A 27646-nucleotide genomic window follows, 5' to 3' on the forward strand; every position below is an offset into this window, starting at 1 on the left:
CATTCCAACCCCAACGTGTGATATATTGTTGGATAGGTATTTAAAAATGAATAAGGGTTTACTAAGATCGTTTTTTGATAATATTAATATTTTCGGAAATAATCGCTTCTAAAGGAAAAAAAAACGCGTCCCCCCTGTTCAACTTTCGTATGAATATCGGTTTTTTAAAGAAACAACACTATTTTGTCTTTAGCTTCCGGTGTGTTTAGCCCGGCACTAATCATTTCCGGTAGCCATTACCTCACATTCTTTTCGCTCTCGATCTAACTTGCGAACGCGTCGCTGCATTAAAATTGCCATTTATTGCTAATTAAATAGTTAAAGTCACATTTTCCCAACAATTATCGTTAAATTAAGTTTAAACTCAGTGCTAGTCACATTATCAAAGTGGACAGGAAGAAAGCTCTGCTCCAAGAACAGTTCTGGGCTCGAGGAGACGGTAAGCCGGGCCCGCACGTGCGCCTTGCATACCAAGGCTGATGGTAAGCGAGCTGAAACCAACCCACTGGAACCTCATGCTAAAAGGTATGTGACATATGCACTGTTTTTTCCCCAGTAAGTGTTTTGTTTAAATCTCTAAAATTTCGAGTTATCTTTGTCAATTTCGTCTTAAAGATATTTTATTAAATTACAGTCCGCTCAATTAGTTCATCATTAAACATTTGTTCCTTCGGCCGGATCCGTTGAAAAGTTACCTATTTTTAGTAAAATATCAAATTTGTCGTGTCGTAATATTTTTCTAATAAATTGGTGGGTAAAACTTTTAATTCTCGATTCGGTTAATGGCTGACCGGAAGTGTGACTTTTATAGTAGAATTTAGGTTGGTAGCAGTGTGACAGTTCGTTCAATCCGCTCATCTCGTTCGGTCTTAGTCTATGCTTTGGTGTATGGCAACAATTCGGTTGTCATCTCATCTGTCATTGTCAAAGTCAACAAGTTAATTTTATTGAGTAACGTAAACTGTTTATTTATATTTTCGTTCTCGTTTTTCGATAAATCAACAGTGATTATTACGTGAAAAATGTCGGACATTGATGTGAGCAATAGAGACGTTGACATGGATAGGGTTGAACGCAATTACGCGGTTATGCGGTTAGAGTTAATCTTTGATTGTATAGATTTAGAGGGTTATGTCGCGGCCGACTTAAACCCAATAGTTGAAGACTTTCATCGTGCCCAAAAGGCTATAATGAAGAAAACAAAGGATGTAAATACGGAGTTCTCGGTTACTGTCGATTTTGAACAAAAAGTAAAGTCAATCTTGACAAGGTTAAGGAAAGCTGAGCCTGTCATTACAAGCAAACATGAAACTGTTGACAAACAAGATAGTAGTGATAATAATTCAGCGAAGTTACCTAAAATTGTTGTGAAACCATTTGATGGCTCCTTGCACAATTGGTTGTCATTTAAGGAACTCTTTGATTCCTTAATTCATAAAAGGAATATTTCGAACATTGAAAAGCTGCATTATCTTATGACATCGTGTCAAGGTAAGGCTTTAGATTTGATTAAGAATTACCCAATTTCGGACAACAGTTACATGGATGCTTACAATGCTTTAAACAAGTTTTACAATAGAAAACGGCAAATTGCCTTTGGGTACTATGAAAAGATTTTACTTTTGAACAGGTGAAGACCAAGTCTTCAACTGAATTAGAAAAAGTTCATCGTGTTTTTAGAGAAACATTACAAGTGTTAGAAAGATTCGACTTACCCGATAAAAACTTTATGTTATTTCATCTGTTGTGGGGAAAATTGGACAAGGCGACTCGGGAGGCCTTCCTCCTCGAGTTCAATTCCAATGAAATTCCAAAGTTTGAATTGCTACAAGAGTTTGTTGAAAAACAAGTCCGCGCTCTGGAAGTAACGGAGGTTAAGCCCGTAACAAGTGCCATTAAAGGTAAAGGCAAGGTAACACTAGTTGCCACACAACAAAATATATGTGTTTTCTGTACTGAACTGCATAACTTAGAAAATTGTAAAAAATTTAAAGTTTTAGACACTTCGGAGCGGTTCAAGGTGGTGAAAAACAAGGGCTTGTGTGTTTGTTGTTTCTCCAAAACTCATAAAGTTAAACAATGTCGATCGGATTGTCGGTGCAGTATATGCGGTTGTTCCCACAACACTTTATTACACTTTGGAAAAAGGGAACCGGCTTCGCCAGAGGCTGAACCAGCACCTCAGCCAACGGTGAGCGGTTTAAATAGCAAAGTGACTTTGACGTCGGTCCAAAGTAATGGATTAGTTTTATTTGCTACTGCTCGGGTAGCTGTTCGGGATAGTTCAGGTAATTATCAAATAGCTCGTGCTCTTTTGGACGGTGCTAGTGGTGTCAATTTTATTTCCCATGACTGTGCTCGAAGATTAGGTTTACAGGTAGATGATACTAGCGAGCCAATTACTGGAATTGGACTATCTGAAGTTGCACCTAAGGGTATGTTATCATGCTCTGTTAAACCTATTGGATCAGAAATGGTTAATTTTGACTTCCAAGCGTCAGTGCTTCCAGTTATCTGTCCGGAGCAACCATACTATAGAGTCAATACATCGGAATGGCATCACATTCAAGGTCTACCTCTCGCTGACCCTGACTTTGCGAAGCCGGGCCCAATAGATTTACTCTTAAATGCAGAGATCTTTGCATCTTCCATTTTAAGTGGTAAGAAGGAGGGCCGGAAGGGGCAGTCAAAGGCTTTGGAGACTGTTTTCGGATGGGTTCTGATGGGTGACTGTTATGCCTCTCGTACACAATCTTTCACTAATTGTCGGAAAGATTGTTTTTTCGTGTCGAATGCTTCACAATCAAACTTGTCGCTGTCGTTGGATGATTCTCTTAAAAGGTTCTGGGAACTAGAAAATATTTGTGGTCCGAGTAAACCTATCTTGTCGAAAGAGGATCAACTATGTGAAGATAACTTCCGTGCAAATTATTGTCGCACGAGTGAAGGCCGGTTCGAGGTACCTCTACCTTTCGTCGATCCTTCGAACAAGCCTACCTTTTCGCACACTCGTGAAATTGCAATGCGGAGATTTTTTCGTTGGAACGCAAGCTTACAAAGCATGCGGATTTTCGTAAAGCTTATGCCTCCTTTATGGAAGAGTATGAGGTCAGTGGTCATATGGAGCAGGTTGCGCCGCCTGTCTCTAGTGTCGGGAATTTTAATTACATCCCACATCATGGTATTTTGCGCCCCGAATCTGTCAGTACACCTCTGAGAGCCGTTTTTGACGCAAGTTGTCGTGACAGCAATGGGATTTCGCTTAATGATACACTACTAGCTGGACCTAAGTTACAAACTAATATTTTTGATGTCCTTACTAGGTTTCGATGGCATAAAATAGTCTTTACGGGTGACATAAAGGCCATGTATCGTCAAATCCTCGTGCCAAACGAGGACGCTGAGTATCAGCGGATATTGTGGCGACCTTCGACTGACGGCCCAGTTAAAGACTATCGTTTGCGGACGGTAACTTATGGTGTGAAATCGGCTCCGTATCAAGCTTTGCGCACAATAGCACAGATAGCGGAGGAGACTGCTGACTCCTATCCTGAAGGGTCACAAGTGCTTGGGAGAGACATTTATGTTGATGATGTCGTGACAGGCGCTGACTCTATTGAGCAAGCTTTAAAAATTAGATCAGATTTATCTGAAATTTTGTCGTCGGGTGGGTTCCATTTGAGAAAATGGACCTCCAACCATAAAGGTTTTATCGTTGACCTTCCATCTTCTGAGTTGTATTCGAGTGATTTTAAACATTTTGATGAACTTTCGGATTTGTCCCTTAAAATATTGGGATTGTTATGGCGTCCACAAACAGATTCGTTCCAATTTGAGGTTGCAACACCACGTGATCAGAAATGTACTAAACGTACTATTTTATCGAATATAGCGCGCATATATGACCCGCTAGGATTCTTATGTCCTGTCACGTTTCACGCTAAATATTTAATGCAGGTCTTGTGGTCATCTGGGGTGCAATGGGACGATGATGTTCCAGAAGCAATCACATCAGAATGGATGAAATTTACCGATCAACTTCCGTCGTTGAAATCTGTCGTTATTCCCCGTCGCATCATCCATTCGTTTGTTTCATTACAATTGCATGGATTTTGTGATGCGTCGGAGCGTGGTTACGCTGCTGTCGTCTTCTGTCGTGTCGATGACACACAAGGCTCTACTTTTGTAGAGCTTTGCTGTGCCAAAAGTAAGGTTGCGCCTCTGCGTAAATTATCAATTCCTCGATTGGAACTGCAGGCTGCCGTGTTGTTGGCAGACCTGATGCAGTCAACACAAGAGGCATTAAAACCTCTCTATGTTGTTCAGGAAATATTTGCATGGTCAGACTCGACCGTAACGTTAGCTTGGATCAAGTCGTGCCCTTCACGCTGGAAAACATTTGTTGCAAATCGTGTGAGCCATATCCAGGATCTTGTTGCTCCTGATCGCTGGCGTCACGTCAGTACACACCACAATCCTGCTGATGCAGGATCCAGGGGGTTACTGCCTGAAGATTTGGTAGAGTGTGATATTTGGTGGAAGGGTCCGTCGTGGTTGGTAAAGGAAGAGAAGGATTGGCCTTGCTCACCTTTGCACGATCCAAGCAATGACTGTATTGTAGAGGAACAACGTATTTGTAGCTTACTCGTGACGGCCGATCCTAACTTAATTGATGAAGTCCTTAGCAGGTTCTCCTCGCTTTTCACATTAAAGCGTGTGTTAGCCTACTGTTTCCGTTTTTTACGGTCAGCTAAGGATGGAAAAGTTGTCGGATCTCTACAGTCAGCTGAAACCACTGCAGCTCTCATGTTTTTAGTAAAACATGTGCAGCTCACTTCTTTCAGTGTAGAGATCAATCAATTAAGGGAGGATCGTTTGAACGCATTGCCAAAGGGTTTGCGCAAGCTTTCATTATTCATTGACAGTCAGGGTATTGTCAGGGTGGGCGGTCGCTTGGCAAATTCTCCTATTAAATTTTCTGTCAAACATCCCATTTTATTGCCTCGCTCCCACCGACTCACTATTTTAATAATTGACGAATATCATAAAAGATTTTTACATCCAGGTGCCCAAACTTTACAAAATTTACTTGCGCAAACGTTTTGGATTTTGTCGCCAAAGCGAGCAATTCAGGCAGTGATTGGAGGCTGCGTGAAATGCTTTCGTGCCAATCCCTCTGCGGCATCTCCGCCGCTTATGGGAAATTTGCCTACTTTTCGCGTCTCGCAAATTAAACCTTTTTCGAGTGTCGCCATTGATTATGGAGGACCATTTGATATCGCTTTCGGTCGTGGCCGTGGTGCGAAAACGTACAAAGGTTACATCTGTGTTTTTGTATGTACTAGTACCAAAGCCATTCACATAGAGCTTGCTTCAGAGTTGTCGACAGAAGCTTTCCTCTGTGTTCTTAAACGGTTTGTCGCTCGTCGTGGTCGATGCAGTAACATTGTCTCTGACCAGGGTAGGAATTTTGTGGGCGCTAGTAACTATCTTGGTTCACTCATGAAAGGTGCTGCTGATGCCCAAGAAATTAAATTCTCGTTTAACCCTCCGGGTACGCCTCATTTTAACGGATTAGCTGAAGCCGGGATACGCTCGGTTAAGACTCACCTCGCACGGGTTGTAGGTAATCAAAGGTTAACCTTCGAGGAATTTTATACAATTCTGACTCAGATTGAGTCTATGCTCAACTCTCGTCCATTGACACCTCTTAGCTCGGATCCTAGTGATCTCTCAGCCTTAACTCCAGGCCATTTTTTAACTCTGGAACCGTTGTCGATTGTCCCAGAGGAAAATCTTGTAGATAAAAAAGTAAGTGTCTGTAATCGTTGGAAAATGATACAGAAAATGCATCAAGACTTCTGGCGTAGATGGCACGCTGAGTACGTCCATACTCTACAACAGAGGACTAAATGGAATAAAGTAAATACAAACATTGTCGTGGGTTCCTTGGTCTTGTTGATTAACGAACAGACAAGCCCTTTAAAATGGCCCCTTGGGCGCATCGTTGCTCTACATCCCGGAGTTGACGGTGTCTGTAGAGTGGTCACAATTCAAACTGCTACTGGTCAGTACAGAAGACCAGTTGTGAAGCTGTGTCCTTTACCACTTTCAAATTAACTTTCGTCGTTCTAGTATTATCACTTAGTTTAACATTATAGTTTTTAAGTAGTTTGTCGAACTCTAGCACTATTTGTAGAGTAAATATTGCATATTTAGGTGAGCGGTATGTTCAACTTTCGTATGAATATCGGTTTTTTAAAGAAACAACACTATTTTGTCTTTAGCTTCCGGTGTGTTTAGCCCGGCACTAATCATTTCCGGTAGCCATTACCTCACATTCTTTTCGCTCTCGATCTAACTTGCGAACGCGTCGCTGCATTAAAATTGCCATTTATTGCTAATTAAATAGTTAAAGTCACATTTTCCCAACAATTATCGTTAAATTAAGTTTAAACTCAGTGCTAGTCACATTATCAAAGTGGACAGGAAGAAAGCTCTGCTCCAAGAACAGTTCTGGGCTCGAGGAGACGGTAAGCCGGGCCCGCACGTGCGCCTTGCATACCAAGGCTGATGGTAAGCGAGCTGAAACCAACCCACTGGAACCTCATGCTAAAAGGTATGTGACATATGCACTGTTTTTTCCCCAGTAAGTGTTTTGTTTAAATCTCTAAAATTTCGAGTTATCTTTGTCAATTTCGTCTTAAAGATATTTTATTAAATTACAGTCCGCTCAATTAGTTCATCATTAAACAGCTACACTACATCAACGACATCCTCTGTCTCAACATTCCTGACCTCAACGATGTGTTAACCGAACATCTCTTGCACAAACTCCTTGTTCCCCTCTACATATACTCTTTGACCTCTGACTCTGTGAAACGTCCGATGTCTCGCCAAAACTCATCGCCGTACAACAGAGATAACTTGCAGACTATAGAAGTTATCACAAGGAATTTAGAGGCGATCCTTAAAGGCAAAAGCTCTGATATGTCACCATCTAGAGTGTCTTTTAATAGACAAAGAATGGAATCAGATGATGAAGTAAAACCATCTGTCTCCTGTGTAGTATCCCTATTTCTACTATCCCAAGTATTTTTAATAATCACACATGGTCCTATAGTACACGCGCTAGCATGGATAATATTACAGTCAGATTTATCAGTATTCGAAGATGGAGCTACTAAGATATTAGAAATGTATATAAGTAACGCTAAATCTAGCGTTAAGTTAGAGTTTTCTAAGCCGCAACTAAGTTTAGAGAAGGCCTTAGAAAGTTCGGGACAAGAGAGAGACTATACGACTCCAGAATACAGTGGTCCCAAGCTATTTGGTTATGATACGGATCAGTCGAGTTGTGATTTAGATCCCGAATTAGTGTCCACTTCGTTACCGTCCACTTCGCATATAAGTGAGTCTTCTAGCGTGGCCCACGACTCAACAGAAGATCTGGTTACTCAGATAGCTTCGAAATCTTCCAGCGCTGTGACTTTAGCTAAGCAGAATATGCCTGATTCGCCTTTACCTGACTCTGGTATTGAGTCGAGCTCTTCAAAGTCAGGTCCTGAACTGAATAATATAACTGACGAAGAAAAACAAAAGCTACTTGGTGTCCCACCCAGTTCCCCTGCGTTACCATCGACGTCGATGGAAAATATACTAATAAGAGAAAATAGAGAGATTGAGACAAGGCCGTTTTTGAAGACGATTCTAGATTCTTTGGACTGTAGTGAGAATGACTATAAGGCGCTTTTTGCGCTATGCTTGCTGTTTGCGTTGATAAATAATAAAGGTACTGTTAATCTTTATTTTATACTTCTAAATCAAGCTTGATTATTTCTTGTAATGGTAGTCTTGACTTACCTTGGCATAAATGATCACAATTTATATTTTCCATTAACTAATATGTTATCTTTCTCTGCTCACTTGCCTGTCTGGATTTTAGTTGGTAAGAAGTTTCTTTGAAAATGTATTTCTACACAATATTATTTGTCACATGTTTCAACATATTTTCCTAACTACAAATAGTAATTTTCTTACAAATGATTAATTTATCTCTTAAGCCTCCAAATAAGGCACGAATGCAGATGTCATGATTTTTCTGCCTAATGCAAATACAAAAAAAAAACTTTTCTTTGTGTCATTCAAAATTATTTACTTAATTTAAGTCATTGTACTTAATATTTCAGGCGTAAACACGGAACTCCTTGACACGCTACTATGCCCAGAACAGAACGAAAATTCAAATCCAACGGCTACTCCAAGCGAACAGTCCGTAGAGACACAAGATGGCGCCACCTCCACTCCGTCCAAACGACCAGTGCAGAGCTACAATGCGTTACTCATATCCAAGCTCACGGCTATCGTGGCACAGAGCTGTAAACCAAGTGCGTCACAGTATGGTTTAGTAATAACAACATAACAAGAAATATGCAACATATAAGGTACAACAGGGCAAATCTTGACTGGGAGACAAATGTAACTGGTCCATTTTTCCATGTTTTACAATGTTTGCATTATTAAATAGAGTGTCCACCGGTTATACATGGTAGGTGTGTTCAGTCGAGATTTGCCCCGCTGTACCTTACCTAAATTATCATATACCTAATTGTTAAATAAGGTCCTCGGTTATAGGCAGTGTGTAAGAATATCCTATAAAATAAATTACTATATGCCTATTCCTATGGGGTTTACCAAATCTCACACCAGAAGGCGCTGTACCGGAATCGGTGATTTCAACATCACTCAAACAACTTTTTTATAGGGATTGTATATGTATAAAAAATGTACAGATTCAGATACAGGTATATTTGGAACAGACCCAATCAGTTTCATAATTATTATCTCATTGGTATAGTGCGAGGCAAACTTTTAGACCATGACCTGACCATGTGTCCTTATCTGCGCAAAAGCGATTTTTCTTATTAGGCAGTTTTTTTGCTCATATGTATCCGATGCGCGAACATACCCCCACCACCGCGCATAATGGTCTCAAAAGTTTGCCGCGCACTGGGTTACAGTTCCTTTTTGAAGTTTTCAGGGGTATACACTTATTGTAAACATTTGTTCCAGCATCAAAAGTCCGTCTAGTGACGCTAGAGTTGAGCGTGACGCTGGTGGGCATAGCCATGCTGGGCGCCGGCGGCGCGGCGGGCGCGCGGCACGTGGCCGCCGCGGACAGTCTGCGGGCGCGCGCGGCGGCGCTGGCAAGGAACTTCTACAAGTGCGACGACATCTTCCTAGACATGTTTGAGGACGAGTAAGACTTTCACTATTTTTCATTCATTTTCATATCTGATGCGGGATATTGAGCGAATAGAGCGCGAAGCAGCTCGATTTACCTACACAGGGTGTCCACTTTCTGGAAAGTCAGGGAAAGTCAGGGAAAAGTCAGGGAAGCTCATAGTGGTCATGGAAAGTCAGGGAAAGTCAGGGAAATGATTGGGAGGTCAGGGAAAAACTTGGCACCAAGAAAAAAAATCAAAAAGTATTGAAAAAATAATATGATTTCTTGGGTTGGCCACATCCATGACAGCAAAGATGGATTCCCGGTAGTGATTTTAAGGCCACTTAAAATTGTCTCTTTAGACTTTTCATGACAAGTATAGTACCTGGCCTCCATCCCAGTGATTGCTAACGAGATATATCTTCATGCTCTAGCTGTTCTTAATTTATCCCACCCAAAATCGCAGATGTGGAAAAATCCACATTTTTTTTACATTGCGTGCCCTACCCACATATTCCAAAATGGCGAAGGGGTCGGGAATAAATTCAGTTATTGTGATTCAGATTAACTAGAAAGTTGCACCACAATGTCACCATGTACAACATTCATAAGATAGGTGTTTCTGTTAGGGCGATGTGAAAACGACAAAGACAAAGTTGAGTTGAAAGACGTCGCTGTCCAAGTATCTATCCGACAATTCAAAGCGGAGTTACTCATAAAGCTAATGGCGCAAAACGTCACATAGAGGCGCAATTTGTATGAGTCAAAGGAGCATAGGAGGATAATAAGCGTGACGATGAGAGAACTTCAAACACTTGGAAACCTAAAGGCATCATGTAGTGGCAAAACACCTAAATGGGCATCCCGACGCTGACGACAAAGAAAAAATTTCGCGCTCGCTTCGCTCGCGTTTACTATTATTCATTTCATAAATTTAAATTCCCTTTATTTTTCGTGAAAGTTTCATGAATTTTTCATGAACTTTAAGATTTTTTTGGAATCATTCCGCAACTTGCACATAACTACTCTGCTCTGATAGACTAGGTACTCCATTTTGTTTCCTATGTTATGTACATAATAATTACTACCAGTCCCAGGGACGTAAAAAAGGGGAAAAAAATTCGCGCTCGCTGCGCTCGCGAGATATTTTTTTCTGGTGTAGGATATCTAAGGGCGCCGAAACCCAAACTCGCTCTACCATGATGCACGGGCCGGCACTGGTATAGCCAAAAGTAAATGGCGATAACTACCAACTACAGATTTCGTTTACGTTAGTTTTATGAAACCAGAAATTAAAGTTTAATAGTTAACCTTGGGTACAAAAGTATGAACTGCCTTGCAAATTTTAATATCTCGTACTTTAAAAAACAAACATATTCCGGAAAAAAAATTGGATTAACAGACGGACAGACAGACGCACGAGTGATCCTTAAAAACTTTTAGGTTTTTTTTTTCAAGACAGAAAAAAAAGGTTTTTTGCAACCCTAAGCAAAAGCGGTAAAAATTGAATATTTGGTCAGGGAAATTTTCCTAAATGGTCATGGAAAGTCAGGGAAAAGTCAGGGAATTTTTTTTGGGTTTAGTAGTGGACACCCTGCTACAGCATTTAAAAGATGACTGATTAGGGATTTAAATGGCAACGCTCACGTGACACTCATGCTACTCAAGCAGCCATGTGCAACGATGATAATTTACCGTCACTCGAATTTTATAGAATAGTGTGACGACATCTTAGACATGTTTGAAGACGAGTAAGACTTTTTTCGTTCTTGTTCATATCTGATGCGAGATATAGAGCGAATAGAGCGCAATTCGGCTCGCTTTACCTACATCATTGAAACATTGACTGATTAGGGATTTAAATGGCAACGCTCCTGTGGCACTCAAGACATCGCCTGAGTGTGGGTTGCCGCTTAGTGTAACGGCCCAGCCACGACATTGGTCTAAGCGCGACAGCGGTGAGCGGCGGCCATACGTGCGAATGAAAAGTCCCATCGCTGTGTCTCGCTCCAATGTATGGCTGCTGCTCACCGCTGTCGCGCTTAGACCAATGTCGTGGCTGAACTGTAAGGCCTGAGTGGACGCTCATATTGGACGTGAAGCAGGGCGGGGCTTACGGCATACATATCTTATACATACCTCTGCCACACTATGCTCCTCGCGCTGCCGCGATATTATCAGCAGTTCTCGAAAAGTTTGTACAAAAATTAAGGGAAAAGTTAAATTTGTTTTTATTAATTCCTATTTTGTTACCAAGATTTTGTTGATGAATTGAGATTTTATTAAGTTTTATTTCGTCATTAAGGTTCTCTAGTATCTATATTTTCTTAATTATAACAATTATCCTGTATATATCTTACGAAAGTCGAATTATATTACTAAATGTTGGTAACAAAATAGGATCAATTAAAATTTGCTGACGTGGCATTGTACAAAGTTGACGGGAATTGCTGTTATCGTCTCTGGCCACACACTGCCCTACTCGCGCGATTAATCGCTCTAGGTTGTTGCCGGCCCTTTGACTCGCGCCAAAAAACCGACAAAATAGGGAGCGGTGTTGCATACAAAGGAGCATGACGAGTAGCGCGGCCACACTATGCCTCTGCCTGCTTCCTTCGCTACTGCACACGCCTCTCGTCGAGTGTGTGGCAGAGGTAGAACAATTGAATCTCATACGAATGATCTGAGCGAACTGCATAAATTGTATGCTCGCTCACCCGCCCGGCCGAACACTCCGCTCCTAGCGTCAGTCAAATATCCTTGTAACACCAAGGGTGACCTGTGTAATCTTCAAGCAAAGCTTGAGGCGCGTCGCTTGAGGTGCTCGCCGCGTCGCCTGGGGGCGCGTCTTACGTCCGTCCTATACAAAATGTACTGAGACGTTTTTTAAATTACACTCGGGCGAATTGGCGCTGAAGTCCGTTCCGCGTCTTAAGACATTCGTCGCCTGTGTGTGGGTTCCTAAGTCCGGAAGGATTTCAATAGAAAAAAATCCAGGATAGTGCCTGTAATGTATGGGATATCGGTCCGACATCCGATATCGGATAATGTAAAAACACACTTAGAGCGCCCTCTTGACAATATTCATATACTTCTGGTCAGGCGTTACGCAAGAAGGGTCACTTTTCTCTGCGACTGATTATATATTTTTTGTTCACAGGTACTGTGAGATGAGTAAGCGACCCTTAAACGTGGAATGGCTTTGCATGGATGCTGCCATTCTCCTGCCACCAACTCGCACGCCTATGAGCGGTATCGCGTTTGCCAAGCGATTACCCAGCGGAGAGGCAAGTCATCATCATACTCCATGCGTTATCCCGGCATTTGCCACGGCTCATGGGAGCCTGGGGTCCGCTTTGACAACTAATCCTAAGATTTTCGTAGGCACTAGTTTTTACGAAAGTGACTGCCGCCTGAGACAGTCATATACTGGGAATTTTCGACCCTTGACATCGTGATCAGATGGCTGACGGATGCCAAACGGGGGACGTTGGTTCGAATTAAAATTTGGACACTTGGACGCTTTGGTAATTTTTTCTAACGAAAAAACCGAATTTAAAAAAAAAAACAGTGAAATATCCTCCTTAACTAAGGAACGATCAATTTTGAACTAATAATGTTTACATAAAATTGTAAAACGTTACTAAAGTCGCCGTCAATAGAATTTGTGAACAATGTAAACAAACCTTGTAGTCAAAATGTCTTTAATTTCCATTTTAACTCATCAGATACTGGCTAAATCCATGTGTTATTTAATCAATTCATCTCACATTATGATCCTCAACCTTTAAAATAATAAAATTGTGCTAGAATATTGAGGTTTGTTTACATTGTTGACAATTTCTATTGACGGCAATTTTACAGATATTTTTATATGCTTATAATTATATGAAAAAAGTGGTGTATAGTTATTTGTGTATTTTCAGTGACTTATATAATTTGGAAAAATATTATTACATATATTTATGAGTTTTTAGATGCTTACATAATTATATTTGTGAGAGTTGCTCAGTTTATTTGACAGATAATTTGTGCACATATGTTTGAATGATTAATCTGTTCAGATAAAAATGTACCTTTCTATATGCTCATTTATTTTGAAGCCTTGGATTTGCTCATATATTTATGAAATCGACTGTAACAAGTTTTATTTTCAACAGATGGAACGAGCAAGACGCGCCATTCGAACCTTTTCCTCATACGGGACCTGTATTTGAAGTTGACTGGCAAACCAGAGACGCAACTGCCACTGGCCAACCCCGCGCCTTTCGTTCAAGTCGGTGACGTCTTAGATCTTAGTAAGTATACTATTTGGTCGCCTATACCACAGTATAATAAAGAGTATTATCGTACAGTATGGCCACTCCCGCTCCCCGCTGAAAGTGCCACCCACCCCTCTCGGTTACGTCACAGTTACCACTTGTCGAAAACGCGAACAGTCGGCCTGTCATATTTCACTTATACAAGCATAATACGCGTTCACCTACACGAGCTTAAGAGTGCTAGGAACGCGCCTCTTTCATATATTTGATCGCTAGTGTCCGAGGTGTGCTTTTACAGTGGCGAAACTGTCTGAAGTCGGGCTAGTTATATATATGTACAAATAAGGAGGTGTCTATGAGAGTACGCATACCTTAAGGTCGCTATTCACAGACATATCCACATACGAGATTTTTATTTGAAGCTGACTAGCAAGCCAGTCTGGCCAACCCCGCGACATTCGTGCAAGTCATAAACGTCTTAGACCTATGCAGATCATAAAGTAGTTTTGTCATTCGTTATTTTAGATCAGTTAACTTCATTACTGAGTAACTTGGAGACGTCCTGAATCTAAACAAAAACTCATAAGGCTTTTACCCAGGTTTTACCGGTAAATCACACCGGTAAACTGGTAAATTCAGTCTTTTAGCTGGGTACGTAGCTGAGTGGCAGAAACGCTCACGAAACGAAACGCTCGTAGATATCTATCTCTATCGCTCGTGCTTATTGGCGCGACAGAGCCAGACTACCTTTCGTGGCGTTTCGTTTTCGTTTCGCGTCACAGAAATGCCATTCGGCTACGGCACCTGGTCTACACCAATAGCTACCTATTTATCGATCATAAAGGCATTGTAATATGCCTACATGAAAAATAAATTATCTTTTCTTTATACATTATGTATCTTATAATATTTTAAGAATATTATGAATAATGAGTGTGAGTATGAGTGTGAGTAAACTGAAGATGATTTTCGAAATGCACGTACCGATGAACTGGTACCTTTTGATTTCCTTACTAACTCTTGTTGTTTTTGCAGATGACTCCGACCTAATATCGTGCGATATAATCCAGAAGGACGGCACGTGGCACCACAGGTTCCTGGCCGTGGACAACATACAGATTATACTAGTGGAGCCCGACAAGCAGCGGCTTGGCTGGGGCGTGGCCAAGCTGGTCGGCAGCTTGCAGGACTTAGAAGTAAGCTTAGTACTTATAGACAACTAGTCATAACACTAGACTCTACTTATAGTGCTGTGTTTCTACCGGTGACTAAGGCTGCCAGAGCTCAATTTTGTACAGCTTACAGGACTTAGAAGTAAGTAGAATCTAATTTACAAAAACTAGTTTAATAATACTAGACCCTTACTCATAAGGCTGTGTTTCTACCGGTAAGTATGGTTGTCAGAGCTCAACGTGGGCGTTTCTAGTTGATGATGATTTTGATCTACAATAGAAAACTGTAGCAAAATATTCTAGATTATTTATTATTGTATTTCTGCCAGTGAGTAAGGTTGCCAGAGCTCAACAGAACTTTTACCCATCTTACAGAAAACTGGCTGAAATAACTCTAAAATCTAGAACAGCTGGTCGGCAGCTTGCAGGACTTAGAAGTAAATATGTCTATGTCTACACAACTCCTCGTACGCCGTTATACTCAGGCCGTTAGGCCTTATTCTCTAAAATATCCTAAATTTTCAGTATGGTGTAACGTACATCATAACCCATTCATGGCCAAGGACTGTCGAGCGTACACATCACGCCGGGCCACCATACAAACCGTTTTTAGCTAAAACACGTGACTCAGCTCATGGGTCTCTGGCCTGGCGCGAACGCAAAATAAATTGCCGCTTATGAATCCGGCCAGTTAAACAATCTTATGCAACATTTTTACTAACCAACTGCTTTCTGTTCATATTCAAAATAAATGTATTTACTAATTTGTTGCTATTTGTAAGAATGAACATTTTATAGTCAGACCAGAAATATATGATTGACAAGAGGATGCTGTTATTCTCATATAATTAATTAATTATACGATTCAGAAAAGTATTTAAAAAATATTTATAATGAAATTCCGCAACTTAACGCGTGATTATGTATATTTCTAGTCATCCATAGCCAAGGTCACAAAAATCACAAAATACGAAATCACTGAAGAGCACTGGGAGGAGTATAAAGTCGCCAACGAATAAATCGTGACTAAATAGAATTTCCCATATTACTCTAAAATACATCCTAATAGAGGGGATGGGAAAAATAATTTCTTGAGTTTTTGTCAAAAATACCACATGAAAGATGAGACGACTGCTTAATCCGCCGCCGCTCAGGTGCATTCATTGTTTATTGGCCAAGTGTCACCGATAATCTTACATGTGGCCTGTCATGATCTTTGTTTTGGTAAACGTCATTATAATAGAAACAATAGAGCACTTAAAAACTGTTATAAACACCACGCAAATGTTTAGAAAAAAACTTGTCTTGTAAATATTTGTCACACACTTTTATGATAATACAATATAATTACTATTTAGTTTGTGACTGTTTAAGCCGCCCTGTTTTTGTTATGTAACAAAAAAATATAGCATGGTAATAAGTTTGGTTCTTAGAAATGTTGCTTGCTGCCATCCAAACAGTAATCCGTTGTAAAATGGTACAATTTGCAACGAATTTCGTCATGAAATAAGCTTTAAAACAATGCAATAAAGTTTATTTTTGCGTGCTATGAAAATATGTGTAGTTTTTACAAGTAGCGCCAGGCCACGGTGACCCATACCTTGAGTCGTGTCTATAACTTCAGGCATATATATATATTATTTATATTTTTGAAATGTGGATTCATCCATTTGCTTGGAACACGTATGTATCTCGAATTTCAGAATATTTACTATATTACACTTATAGTAAACCAAACTTGAATATTCTCGACCCCATTTCACTAAAAAAAACATGTTTACAATTTTTTTTTATTATACCTTATGAAAATGGTTGTTAGCTCAAACTATACTTACATTATTACGTTATATTACGTTTTGTTTATGTTTAAATCAGAATTTATTCAGGACTCACATGCGAGTCATCGCCATCGGCCCTGCGGAACTGTTTCACCATGACTCATAAGCTGAGTTGCTGGCCCTGAATGGGATAATATTTTCTCTCTGTTATTGTGATCTAATAACATACAATTTAGATGTAACTTAGTGACATAAAAATAAAATTGTAAAGATATGTAAGCCTTTTCTTTGTTAGGCCGGAAACCACAGAACTAAATCAAGATAGAAGGAAAATGCTCGGCGATTAACAGCGAAACCGAGCGTGTAACGTTTTGTGTCGAGCCTATGACGTCACGAGTGTACTTTAGTGATGGGAACGTTGTCGCCGCGTAACCTATTCGATCGATTGTGGAGGTTGCTTGCGGGATGCCCGCCGAAGTTAAAAATATCGGATGTTCATCTTCATTGTGAAATGAAGTAAGTATATACCTGTATTCGTGTGATGACAAACAATTCACTAGTAGGTATAGAATTTGCCTAAGGCCAGGAACAAAGATTTTAGTAGGTAGATATTAATACTAGTTAATATTTCGTAATATTTTTAAGAAAATCGACCATGTACTCACTTCATTATCCTCATGTTAGTTGTTACAACTTTTAGTAATATGTATATAAATATAATTAACCATTAACACATTTTTAGAGTTATTTTTATTCATAATAAATATAGAGCGTATTATGTTTGTATTTGTTTTTCTGCCGACCACAAATTCAACGTTAATACCGTAACTGTAACCTATTTTAAAGTTAAATTTACTTTTCACTCGTACTTTATATGTATAGTTTCATAACAATATAAAAACATAATTATAATTTCCACTGCTTCGCAAAATCGATTTAAATCGAATAAGGAAATCGCAGCATACATGACGATATAGTTCCGTGGTGCACCACTATTCTTAAGTTCGACGTGAGTTCGACGGACAAAATAACAAATCTACCTTCACTTTGTCTCGACAGTTTGAATAGCCTATTTTTATATCGCTTGTTTTAAACGCACGCCAAGTCGGACTCGTCAAATTAAAGCCGCAATGGAAAACTAGTTTGACGGCCGTACGTCAGCTAATGTTTTGATGATAAAAATAGGAAAATCGTGTTTTTTATTTAATAAAAAATATTTTAGGACAAATGGTACTTACCGATGATAGGAAACACTTTGTTTAACACTCTTGCTTTTATTGGTGGTGTTTGAACAGTTAATTATCGAATACCGACCCATTTTGTATTTTTCACTGTATGTCACTCGCGGGCAGCGGTCGGGAGCAGACTGACTTGCGCGGCGAACAATGTTGCTCGCTATTTAACTTTTCGGCACGCGAAGTAGATACACTTTTTCCTTCTATCTTGATTTAGTTCTGTGCCGGAAACTTTTGGACCTCACTACGTAGTTGAAGGGATGGAGAGTGACATATGCTACTTTTTGTCTCTTTCTAACGCGAGCGAAGCCTCGGGCAAAAGCTAGTTATACTATAAACTTGAAATAAATGTCATACAAAGAAAAAGCGACCAAGGCCTCCAAGTGTCCCAAGCTGGATCAAGCCAGCCTTGGTCACTTTTTTTTTTAACTAACATGACATTTATTTGAAGTTTATCGCTGATATTGTTTTTGATATGACCCATGAAATGCATCTGTGGTTTGTTAAAAATGTGCAAATTAAATTGTGACTAGCCCTATGTCGTGAGATTTTAACACTTTCGAAACCGGGCTCTACGCGGCGCTACGACATTTTCGCTACATACGGGGAAACCCATGTAATCGGCTACGCTTCTACGAGCGGTGTACCCGACAGTCGGGTTCTTGGTAGCGAAAGTGTTAAGAAGTTCACAACCCCCTCTCCTTCCGAGGGTGTCGTAAAAGTCGACTATGAGATATGGGTTCAATTATGGTTTGGGCGATGGGCTAGAAATTGAAATGCTCCATTGAACTTGAGCTTCACGTGCTCTGCCTACCCTTTTTGGGAATACAGATGTGATTTCATGTATTTATATTCTGTGACATGTTAACCTTTGCCATATTTCAGATACAAGGCGATAAAGAAGACCCTCGTTGTCTACACCTCACCATCCACAAACCACGTGTAGGGGCCAGCGGAGCTCTGCCCCGAACCGTGTTACTACGAGCCAAGTTCAAGTTCGACGACCATATACGAAGTATGGCCGCTAAACAGAGGCTCACCAAGGTAAGACAGAGAGGAGTGATATTTGCATCTCACTTGCACAAGCCACGAGTAGGGGCCAGCGGCGCTCTGCCCCGAACAGTGTTACTACGGGCTAAATTCAAGTTCGACGACCATATACGAAGTATGGTGGCTAAACAGAGACTCAACAAGGTAAGACAGAGAGGAGTGATACTTGCATTTCACTTGCACAAGCCACGAGTAGGGGCCAGCGGTGCGCTGCCCCGAACCGTGTTACTACGGGCCAAGTTCAAGTTCGACGACCATATACAAAGTATGGCGGCTAAACAGAGACTCATCAAGGTAAGACAGAGAGGAGTGATACTTGCATCTCACTTGCACAAGTCACGAGTAGGGGCCAGCGGTGCGCTGCCCCGAACTGTGTTACTACGGGCCAAGTTCAAGTTCAACGACCATATACGAAGTATGGCGGCTAAACAGAGACTCGCCAAGGTAAGTTAATCAGAGAGGCCCTCCTAAAGTCGCCACTGTAGATGTAAGTTCAAACAACAGCTGACTATCATTGTTCATATGGGTGAAAAAATCAGACGGCTGATATACACTCGCACCTCATGGTTCGGCTTGCGATTCGTCTCACAACTCGCAAGCGAGTATAAATCAGCGATGACATTTAGAGATTACCTTCTAGCGCCTCTAGCGACGAATTCACCTAATCTGCTTGTTTGTCCTGTGTACGGTCCACATACCGCACATTGCCATCTCAGCGAAATTACTTACAATTGCGTAAAGCATTAGAATACGAGTCAGTTCACGTGCATAATTACCGCCCATCACGCGTGTTCTCATTAGCATTTTCATTCATTATTTCGCGCTTTTATACTTAAGGTATTTTAGTGACAATAAAGTGTTTCGGCAATAGTGAGTGTTATCATTACATCAAGCAACCAACAGAATACAATTGGTGTACGGAGCACTAGCAGCCCATACATCCTGTATACAGTGCAGGGGCCCATTTAACAAAACTGAAAGTTACAAGTTACATGCGGAAGTCTCTTTCGGCTTGTCATATTAGACATTGACAACCACTTGTAAATTGTGTCGCTTAACTTCAAAACTGGGTAAATCCATTCTGCTATATGGTTAATTATCTTTCAGATCATATTATATTTTTCATATATTCAACCTTAAAGCAGAACGGAATTACCCAGGTTTGAAGTTAAACAACACAATTGCAAATTGTAGCTTCGAGAAATGGGCCCCTAGTGGTTTAAATTATGGCCAACATATAAATTCTTACGTTCAAATATTGAATAATGAATATATTACAGGGCCGCACCAAATCCCGTCAAAAGAAGATGCAGCAAATCGGTCGACTGTTAGAAGTGGCCGGGATGGCTGGCGCGCCAACCCTCGCGCCCCGTCACCGCCCGCTGTTCGCTCGCCCCGGAGTCACCACTGTGCGTCGACACGGCAGTAAGTGCATTAGATAGTATGCTGACTCTTCCCGTACAGACTAGTAGAAGATGCAGCAGATCGGTCGACTGCTAGAAGTAGCCGGTATGGCTGGCGCGCCAACCCTCGCGCCGCGTCACCGCCCGCTATTCGCTCGCCCTGGCGTCACCACTGTGCGTCGACACGGCAGTAAGTGCAGTAGATAGTAGTATGCGGACTCTTCCCGTACAGACTAGTAGAAGATGCAGCAAATCGGTCGACTGTTAGAAGTGGCCGGGATGGCTGGCGCGCCAACCCTCGCGCCGCGTCACCGCCCGTTGTTCGCACGCCCCGGCGTTACCACCGTGCGCCGACACGGCAGTAAGTGCAGTAGATAGTATGCGGGCTCTTCTCGTACAGACTAGTAGAAGATGTAGTAAATCGGTCGACTGTTAGAAGTGGCCGGGATGGCTCCACGTTACCGCCCGTTGTTTGCACGCCCCGGCTTTACCACCGTGCGTCGTCACGGCAGTAAGTGCATTAGATAGTATGCGGGCTCTTGCCGTACAGACTAGTAGAAGATGCAGTAAAATGGTCGACTGCTAGAAGTGGCCGGTATGGCGGGAACACCCACATTAGTTCCACGTCACCGCCCGCTGTTCGCACGCCCCGGCGTCACCACCGTGCGTCGTCACGGCAGTAAGTGCATTAGATAGTATGCTGACTCTTCCCGTAAAGACTAATAGAAGATACAGTAAATCGGTCCTCTGCTAGAAGTGGCCGGGATGGCTGGCGCGCCAACCCTCGCTCCACGTCACCGCCCGTTGTTCGCACGCCCCGGCGTCACCACCGTGCGTCGACACGGCAGTAAGTGCATTAGATAGTATGCTGACTCTTCCCGTACAGACTAGTAGAAAATGCAACAGATAGGTCGACTGCTAGAAGTGGCCGGTATGGCTGGCGCGCCAAAACTAGCTCCACGTCACCGCCCGCTATTCGCTCGCCGTGGAGTCACCACTGTTCGTCGACACGGCAGTAAGTGCATTAGATAGAAAGTAGTATGGGCATCTTCAACATTTTTAAAAAAATGTTGAAGGATCATTATTTGTCTACTTCATAAACTTTCTGTTTTCCAAGAAATTTCATGTCGTTAAAATGGTCTCCATAGTTATATCTCATATATTGTTGTATTTATTAGTATATGTAGTCTATCATAGTTTTTATATTTGTAGTATATGTATTTTATTATATTGTACATTTAGGTACTAGCCTTCTGTTATTCTTTTTTGCACCACCCGTAAATTTTATTCCGATCGCCACTCGACTATCTGAAGGTTGTCTGTAAGAGACCGCTGTTTTAGCGATAAGACCGCCTGTTGTTACCTACCACGTTGTATCTGTTCTGAATTATGTTTCTTTTCTTCTGTAGTGTGCAATAAAGTATTTTATTATTATTATTATGGGGTTTCTTATCGTCCGCACACCATCGGACACATCGCATCGCGACCACTCATACTTATACGGATAAATACGTGAGTACGCTAGGTTCGTATCGGTGGACACACGGTCTGCCTTTCTTTACTAAATGTGATGCGGTCAGATGGATTCATATTACCTTTAGATGCAAACCGGTTGGTATCATAATGAGGTCAATTATGTATCGACTTCTTAGTTGACTTTTAGACTCATTCCAAGCTAATTTGGCAGCGATTTTGACAGCCCCGCTGATGACAATGTTATTTTAACCGTCAAAATAAATAAAATGTGATGACTTTTACCAAAGACATACGTAACTCCGTATAGACAGCTACAGTGTAAGAAAAAAACGTACCTCAGAACCATAAAGAAAAAAGGTACGGTGGCCGAGATGGCGTTACACCTTTGGGGGATGCTCGGCTAGATGGCGCTAATATTAATGTTTGACATTTTAACACATATCAAGCTAAGAATATGGTCCAAATTGTCAAAATTGATGTTTAAAAGTGTTAAGCTTGTGTCGAAATATGGCAGTCTATGCACTGTGATTACACATTTTACTTTGACCAAAGACATATATAACTCCGTATAGACAGATAGTCTAAGAAAAAAACGTACCTCAGTACCATACAGAAAAAGGTACGGTGGCCTAGATGGCATTACACTTTTGGGGTACGCTCGGCTAGATGGCGCTAATATTAATATTCGACATTTTAACACATATCAAGCTAAGAATATGGGCCAGTTTGGCAAAATTGAGGTTTAAAAGTGTTAAGCTTGTGTCGAGAGATGGCAGTCTATGCACTGTGATTACACATTTTACTTTGACAGTAACGCTCTATAATACTCAATCCTCTTTGCTTTGACAGTAACTCTCTATAATACTCGATCCTCTTTGCTTTGACAGTAACTCTCTATAATACTCGATCCTCTTTGCTTTGACAGTAACTCTATAATACTCGATCCTCTTTGCTTTGACAGTAACTCTCTATAATACTCAATCCTCTTTGCTTTGACAGTAACTCTCTATAATACTCGATCCTCTTTTCTTTGACAGTAACTCTCCATAATACTTGATCCTCTTTGCTTTTACATAACCCTTAGTGCGTTTTCACATTATCCGATCCGATATCGGAAGTCGGAAGGATTTCAAAGGCAAAAATCAAAGATGGTGGCTTCAATGTATGGGATATCGGTCCGACATCCGATATCGGATCGGATAATGTGAAAACGCACGTATACAGGCGGGGCCGCAATAATCTTGGTTTGGCTCTGGTGTCGTTGGTGAAAAGTATGTAAAAGCAGGAATTATTGATTTCAATAAACATTCTCATTATTACAGGTGCAGACGGGGACGATATAGAGCGTCGACTTCGCAGACCCAGTGGGCATATGTTGAAAGACGGCATTGTCGTTTACCGCGAAAGAACCACCAGTCGAGAAAGGTTTGTTTGATATAGATAAATATCATAAATAAGCTGTGTGTTAGTCAACAGTTTTGAAAAACGCGTGTCTTATCCATCATTGTTAGAAGCACTGCTTTTAATGTTCGCTTGTTGAAAAGTGCTGCCTTAGGTGGGACTGAACTCACGGCCTTTGGATATTCCAGTCCAGCACTCTAAGCTATCTCCACGACCAACAACAAAATCAACCCCATGACTATGCATGACCAACCACAGGCAGCCACCCTGGTACCTTCACGGCCAGCGACAACTACTACCCTATGCCTGACCAAATCACACGCGGTTTTCTCAATCGGCTTTAAAATAAAATAAAAAATATTGTAGGACATTCTTACACAGATTGACTGAGTCCCACCGTAAGCTCAAGAAGGCTTGTGTTGCAGGTACTCAGACAACGATATATATAATATACTAACACTTATATACATAAAAAACACTCATGACTCAGGAACAAATATCTGTGCTCATCACACAAATGCCCTTACCGGGATTCGAACCCGGGACCGCGGCTTTGTTCGCATAACTTTTTAACATAAATAAATATTAGCTTCAAACGCCATTATTGATGTCATTGACGTTGTCTGTCACACTTTAGACTTAACAGAATTCGCAATACATTACCTCTTAGAAAAAACTTTCAAGGGTGATAAAAATCAAAATATAAGTTATTTTTAAAAGTCGCCGAACAAATGTTGATCAGTATAAGGAGAATAGCCTAGAGTTTTTCTATAGCTTGTAAGATTGTCGCGTAAAGCGGCATAAGATGCAACACTTACTCAACGTTTACGACCCTTGTTCATTTAGCAATCCAGAATCCAAGATATACAAAACAAACTGCATTTTTTGTATTTTGTCACGACAGAAGTAATGTTTATTATTAATTTACATGGTTAAAAAATTACATCATTCTCAAAAGCGATCTAAAATTAACTCTTTTCTTCTTCACTTAGGCACTGGTCCCACCGCGAGCTAGTAAGCTATGAGCTATCGGCTATAAAAACGAACAAAAGATAATCATTCCCGTGTAAATACAAGAGACAGGCGATGTTTATGGCTACTCGCCCAACGGTGAGCTATTTTAGTAGCTCGCGGTGGGACCAGTGCCTTAGGCCCATATTACCTTATCATATATCACAGATGTCATATATACCATAGATCAAGCAAACGTATCTACTTAGCGTGTCAAATGAACTCGGTGAAATCCACTGAGTTGTCCGTCTTTAATCGCAGCTTGCAGCTTTCGGGCGTCAATTTTTGTAAGTTGAAGTCAATCAAAACATAAAAAATGCCTCGTTACGTGATATTCAATTGCAACAACACAAAAATTATGAACAATCAAGAGCGTGAGACATATTTAAAATTACAGGCAAGAAACAACTTCAGTACAAAATTTGACACGCTCGGCCCCTATACAAATAGATGAACTTGTTTCTTCTATATAAATAAAGTTCTGTGTCATATATCTTTGATCATAGGTCTGTATGCCCCCCTTTTTCTTCAACGTGAAAAAAAGGACGTCATGTTGTCGGCCGTACTAACATTAAACTTCCTTATACAGTAGTATATCGCGTGGCAGCAGCGGCCACGCGTCCCGCGACGGTTCGCCGCGCTCCCGATCCGAAGAGATACCTCTTGAGGACATCAGGAGGAACGCGGTAGTCACCACCGCCCCCGCTACCGTCTCTATGCAGGTACAATAAAAATAAATAAATATTGGGGACACCTTACACAGATCAACTTAGCCCCAAACTAAGCAAAGCTTGTACTATGGGTGCTAAGCGACGATATACATACTTAAATAGATAAATACATACTTATATACATAGAAAACATCCATGACTCTGGAACAAATATCTGTGCTCATCACACAAATAAATGCCCTTACCGGGATTCGAACCCAGGACCGCGGCTTAGCAGGCAGGGTCACTACCGAACCGACTGAGCCAGACCAGTAGTCAGACAATATACCTTATACCCTCATAATATGAATAAATAAATATTATAGGACATTCTTATACAGATTGACTGAGTCCCATTGAGGCTTGTGTTCTGGGCGGGGGTTGTCTGGGTTTAAAAAATAAAAATCATTTATTCATCTACCAAAAATAGCAGTTATAAACAGGCCATAAACTATTTTAACACAAAATAGGCTTCAACATGTCCGTGCCTGAGCTAGGGAGATCCTGTATCTCAGGCAGAAATATAACTAAGAAACTAAAGAGGGAAATATTTAAAAAAATAACACAAAGCGACCTATGACACCCTCCATCCCTTCAACTATCTCCACTTAAAAAATCACGTCAATTCGTCGCTTCGTTTTGCTGTGAAAGACGGACAAACAAACAGACACACATACTTTCCCATTTATATTAGTATGGATTTACAATGTCAATTTACCTACTCCACTTCGCCAGTTTCTATTTCCCACAGATTGATAATCATCTGCTTTCCTTCACAGACTCAACCAACCACGTCTCAAGTCCAGAAGCCGCAGGTTTCCTCCGAAGAGACATCCTTTATATCGGGCGAGCCGCGACCCAAACGCAAGGGGATCGTCGAAACCATTTGATATTAACCTAAATTGAGGTACGGTTACAACTGAGAGGAGCTAGGGGTCAAATTATTTGTGGTTTTCCTAATATCCATAGACCCAGCAGCATTTGGTTGTTTGGTTGTTTTTGAATTTCACTCTCAAAGTCGTCCATCATTACACTTTTGATATTCTAAGGGCCACTTGCATCAATGAAAATGGAGGCTTAACCCGAGGGTTAACCCACCATTTTATATGGAATTCGACAGATGACAGCTCACTAACCCTGAGTTAAGTGGTTGGTGCAAGTAGGCCTAAGACAAATATGCATATATCATAATTAAATGAAAACGATCAATGCTTCAAAGTTTGCCATGCAAATGACTTTTCATTTTGACAGAAAGACCACATATTGATAGAGTTATGTGCATTCGATCGTTTCCTTAAATAATATCCAACTTGGCGTTTCATACGTTACTGTCGTGGAAAGTGAATTTTCATCTTAAATTAAACGTATAAGCACTCATATTATAACAATTTCATCTTCATAGAAAATTCAATTAATATTCATGGAAAATTTCTGTTATGTTATACTAGCTTTTGCCCGCAGCTTCGCTCGCGTTAGAAAGAGACAAAAAGTAGCCTATGTCACTTTCCATCTCCTCAACTATTTCCACTTAAAAAATCACGACAATTCGTCGCTCCGTTTTGCCGTGAAGGACGGACAAACAAACAGACACACACTATTTTCCATTTATAATATTAGTATGGATTAATTAGACATTTCACGGTGTCACTGAGTGAAAAAACTGAAACATACCGCGTATTATTTCGTCTCTATGGTATTTAACGTTGAATAAATTATGTAAATAGAGTATTGTCTGAATGCCGATAAAAGTTCAAAAGGCTATCTGACAATAAAAAGGTAGGAGAATATGCCAGTGAATGTTAGTAGATAGACATATATGATACCTATGCTTGAATTATGGTGCGAGTTTAAAGTATTTAATTAAGAACGAAACATGAAGCATTTGTGTCATGATGAACTAGGGAATATTCCCAGAACTGAATGTGTATGGAGAGAACCGAAAATTCCCGGTTTCGGGAGTGTGTATACAAAAATAGTACCAGGAAGACATCCTGATAAGAGGTTGAGGAGTTGCTAATGAAACAAAAGCCGCACGCTGAAGAAATGAGATGTAGCGTTGAGTGAGTCTCACTTTTAAATATTTTAACCGCTTAGAAATTTTCTTCGAACGCGACCGTGTCACCGACATGTTCGAAATTACACGAAGACTTGTCTTATTTATCAGACATTGGCGAAGTTAACTGGATTTTGTACGTCTTGTATATCTGACTATGGCGTATAAACGGCGTTTAACCCAAACCTTACGACGTTATCACGAAACGCACGTTGGTTGATGCCGACCGCTATACAATTAATAAAAAAAGTGTGGCCATTGTAGATCTCTTGGTCCCTAAGTGTATGGCTCGAATGCACGCTCATATTGGGCGTGCAGCGAGGCACAGCTTACGGCGTGCAAGTCAAACAATTGAAGCTCATAAAGTGTCCTGAGTCGACGGTGCAAAGAGTGGACGCACGCTCGCCGCCCCGCTACACGCGCCGCCGACCGCTCTGCTCCGAGCTCCACTCAGGCCTTGCACTAGTTTAAATATTGTGCTCACCAGTATCCACGATCACCTCACTCTGATAAGCAAGGTCTACAGACAACGATAGAACATTTAATAGAAATTGGATTTTTCTATGTCGCAAATATACCAATTTTGACAGTAAATCGTTAATTAATGTTAGAATAAAATATCTCATAGACATTAAGTATGCTAGAAAGGCTTGGCCAGAGATAATCTATATTTTTCTGTAGTGTATACATAACACCTCATAGTTATATCATATTTATCCCATTTAACAGTTTTAGCCCTTTACTACTAAATATGCCTATTCTTTAATATTTGTGGGAGTCGTTCTAAAAAAACTGCACCTAAACCTTCCGATCAACTTAAAAAAAAATAGAAAAAATGTTAAATCATTTCTATTTTTGTTTCTCATTTA

At 40.8% G+C, this 27646-nt stretch overlaps 2 protein-coding genes across 2 annotated transcripts in view; both read left to right on the forward strand.

The window, feature by feature from the left end:
* Positions 1 to 26149, forward strand: part of LOC125233210 (protein CLEC16A homolog) — a 34446-nt gene extending 8297 nt beyond the window's left edge. Inside the window, 12 exon segments of the mRNA XM_048139120.1 lie at positions 6684 to 7792; positions 8190 to 8387; positions 9073 to 9259; positions 12387 to 12513; positions 13387 to 13414; positions 13417 to 13524; positions 14524 to 14684; positions 18559 to 18717; positions 20004 to 20148; positions 22925 to 23027; positions 24604 to 24736; positions 25504 to 26149. Of these exon segments, the coding sequence (XP_047995077.1) occupies positions 6684 to 7792; positions 8190 to 8387; positions 9073 to 9259; positions 12387 to 12513; positions 13387 to 13414; positions 13417 to 13524; positions 14524 to 14684; positions 18559 to 18717; positions 20004 to 20148; positions 22925 to 23027; positions 24604 to 24736; positions 25504 to 25614 (2569 nt within the window). The 3' untranslated portion in view covers positions 25615 to 26149.
* LOC125233209 lies at positions 514 to 3865 on the forward strand. Its single transcript, XM_048139119.1, has 2 exons — positions 514 to 1093; positions 1681 to 3865. The coding sequence occupies exons 1-2, from the start codon at positions 1023 to 1025 to the stop codon at positions 3215 to 3217; spliced, it is 1608 nt and encodes a 535-aa protein (XP_047995076.1). The 5' UTR covers positions 514 to 1022; the 3' UTR covers positions 3218 to 3865.
* Positions 26150 to 27646: the final 1497 nt, after the last annotated feature.

The sequence above is a fragment of the Leguminivora glycinivorella genome, chromosome 14 (assembly GCF_023078275.1).
Source record: "Leguminivora glycinivorella isolate SPB_JAAS2020 chromosome 14, LegGlyc_1.1, whole genome shotgun sequence".
In the NCBI taxonomy this organism is placed as follows: domain Eukaryota; kingdom Metazoa; phylum Arthropoda; class Insecta; order Lepidoptera; family Tortricidae; genus Leguminivora; species Leguminivora glycinivorella.

What these genes read in the sequence shown, in the direction of transcription:
- LOC125233209 (XM_048139119.1), top strand. Translation starts at nt 1,023, where the DNA reads ATGTCGGACATTGATGTGAGCAATAGAGACGTTGACATGGATAGGGTT. An exon ending in CGCAATTACGCGGTTATGCG is followed by an intron (nt 1,094 to 1,680) that starts GTTAGAGTTAAT and finishes TCGTGTTTTTAG; the next exon opens with AGAAACATTACAAGTGTTAG.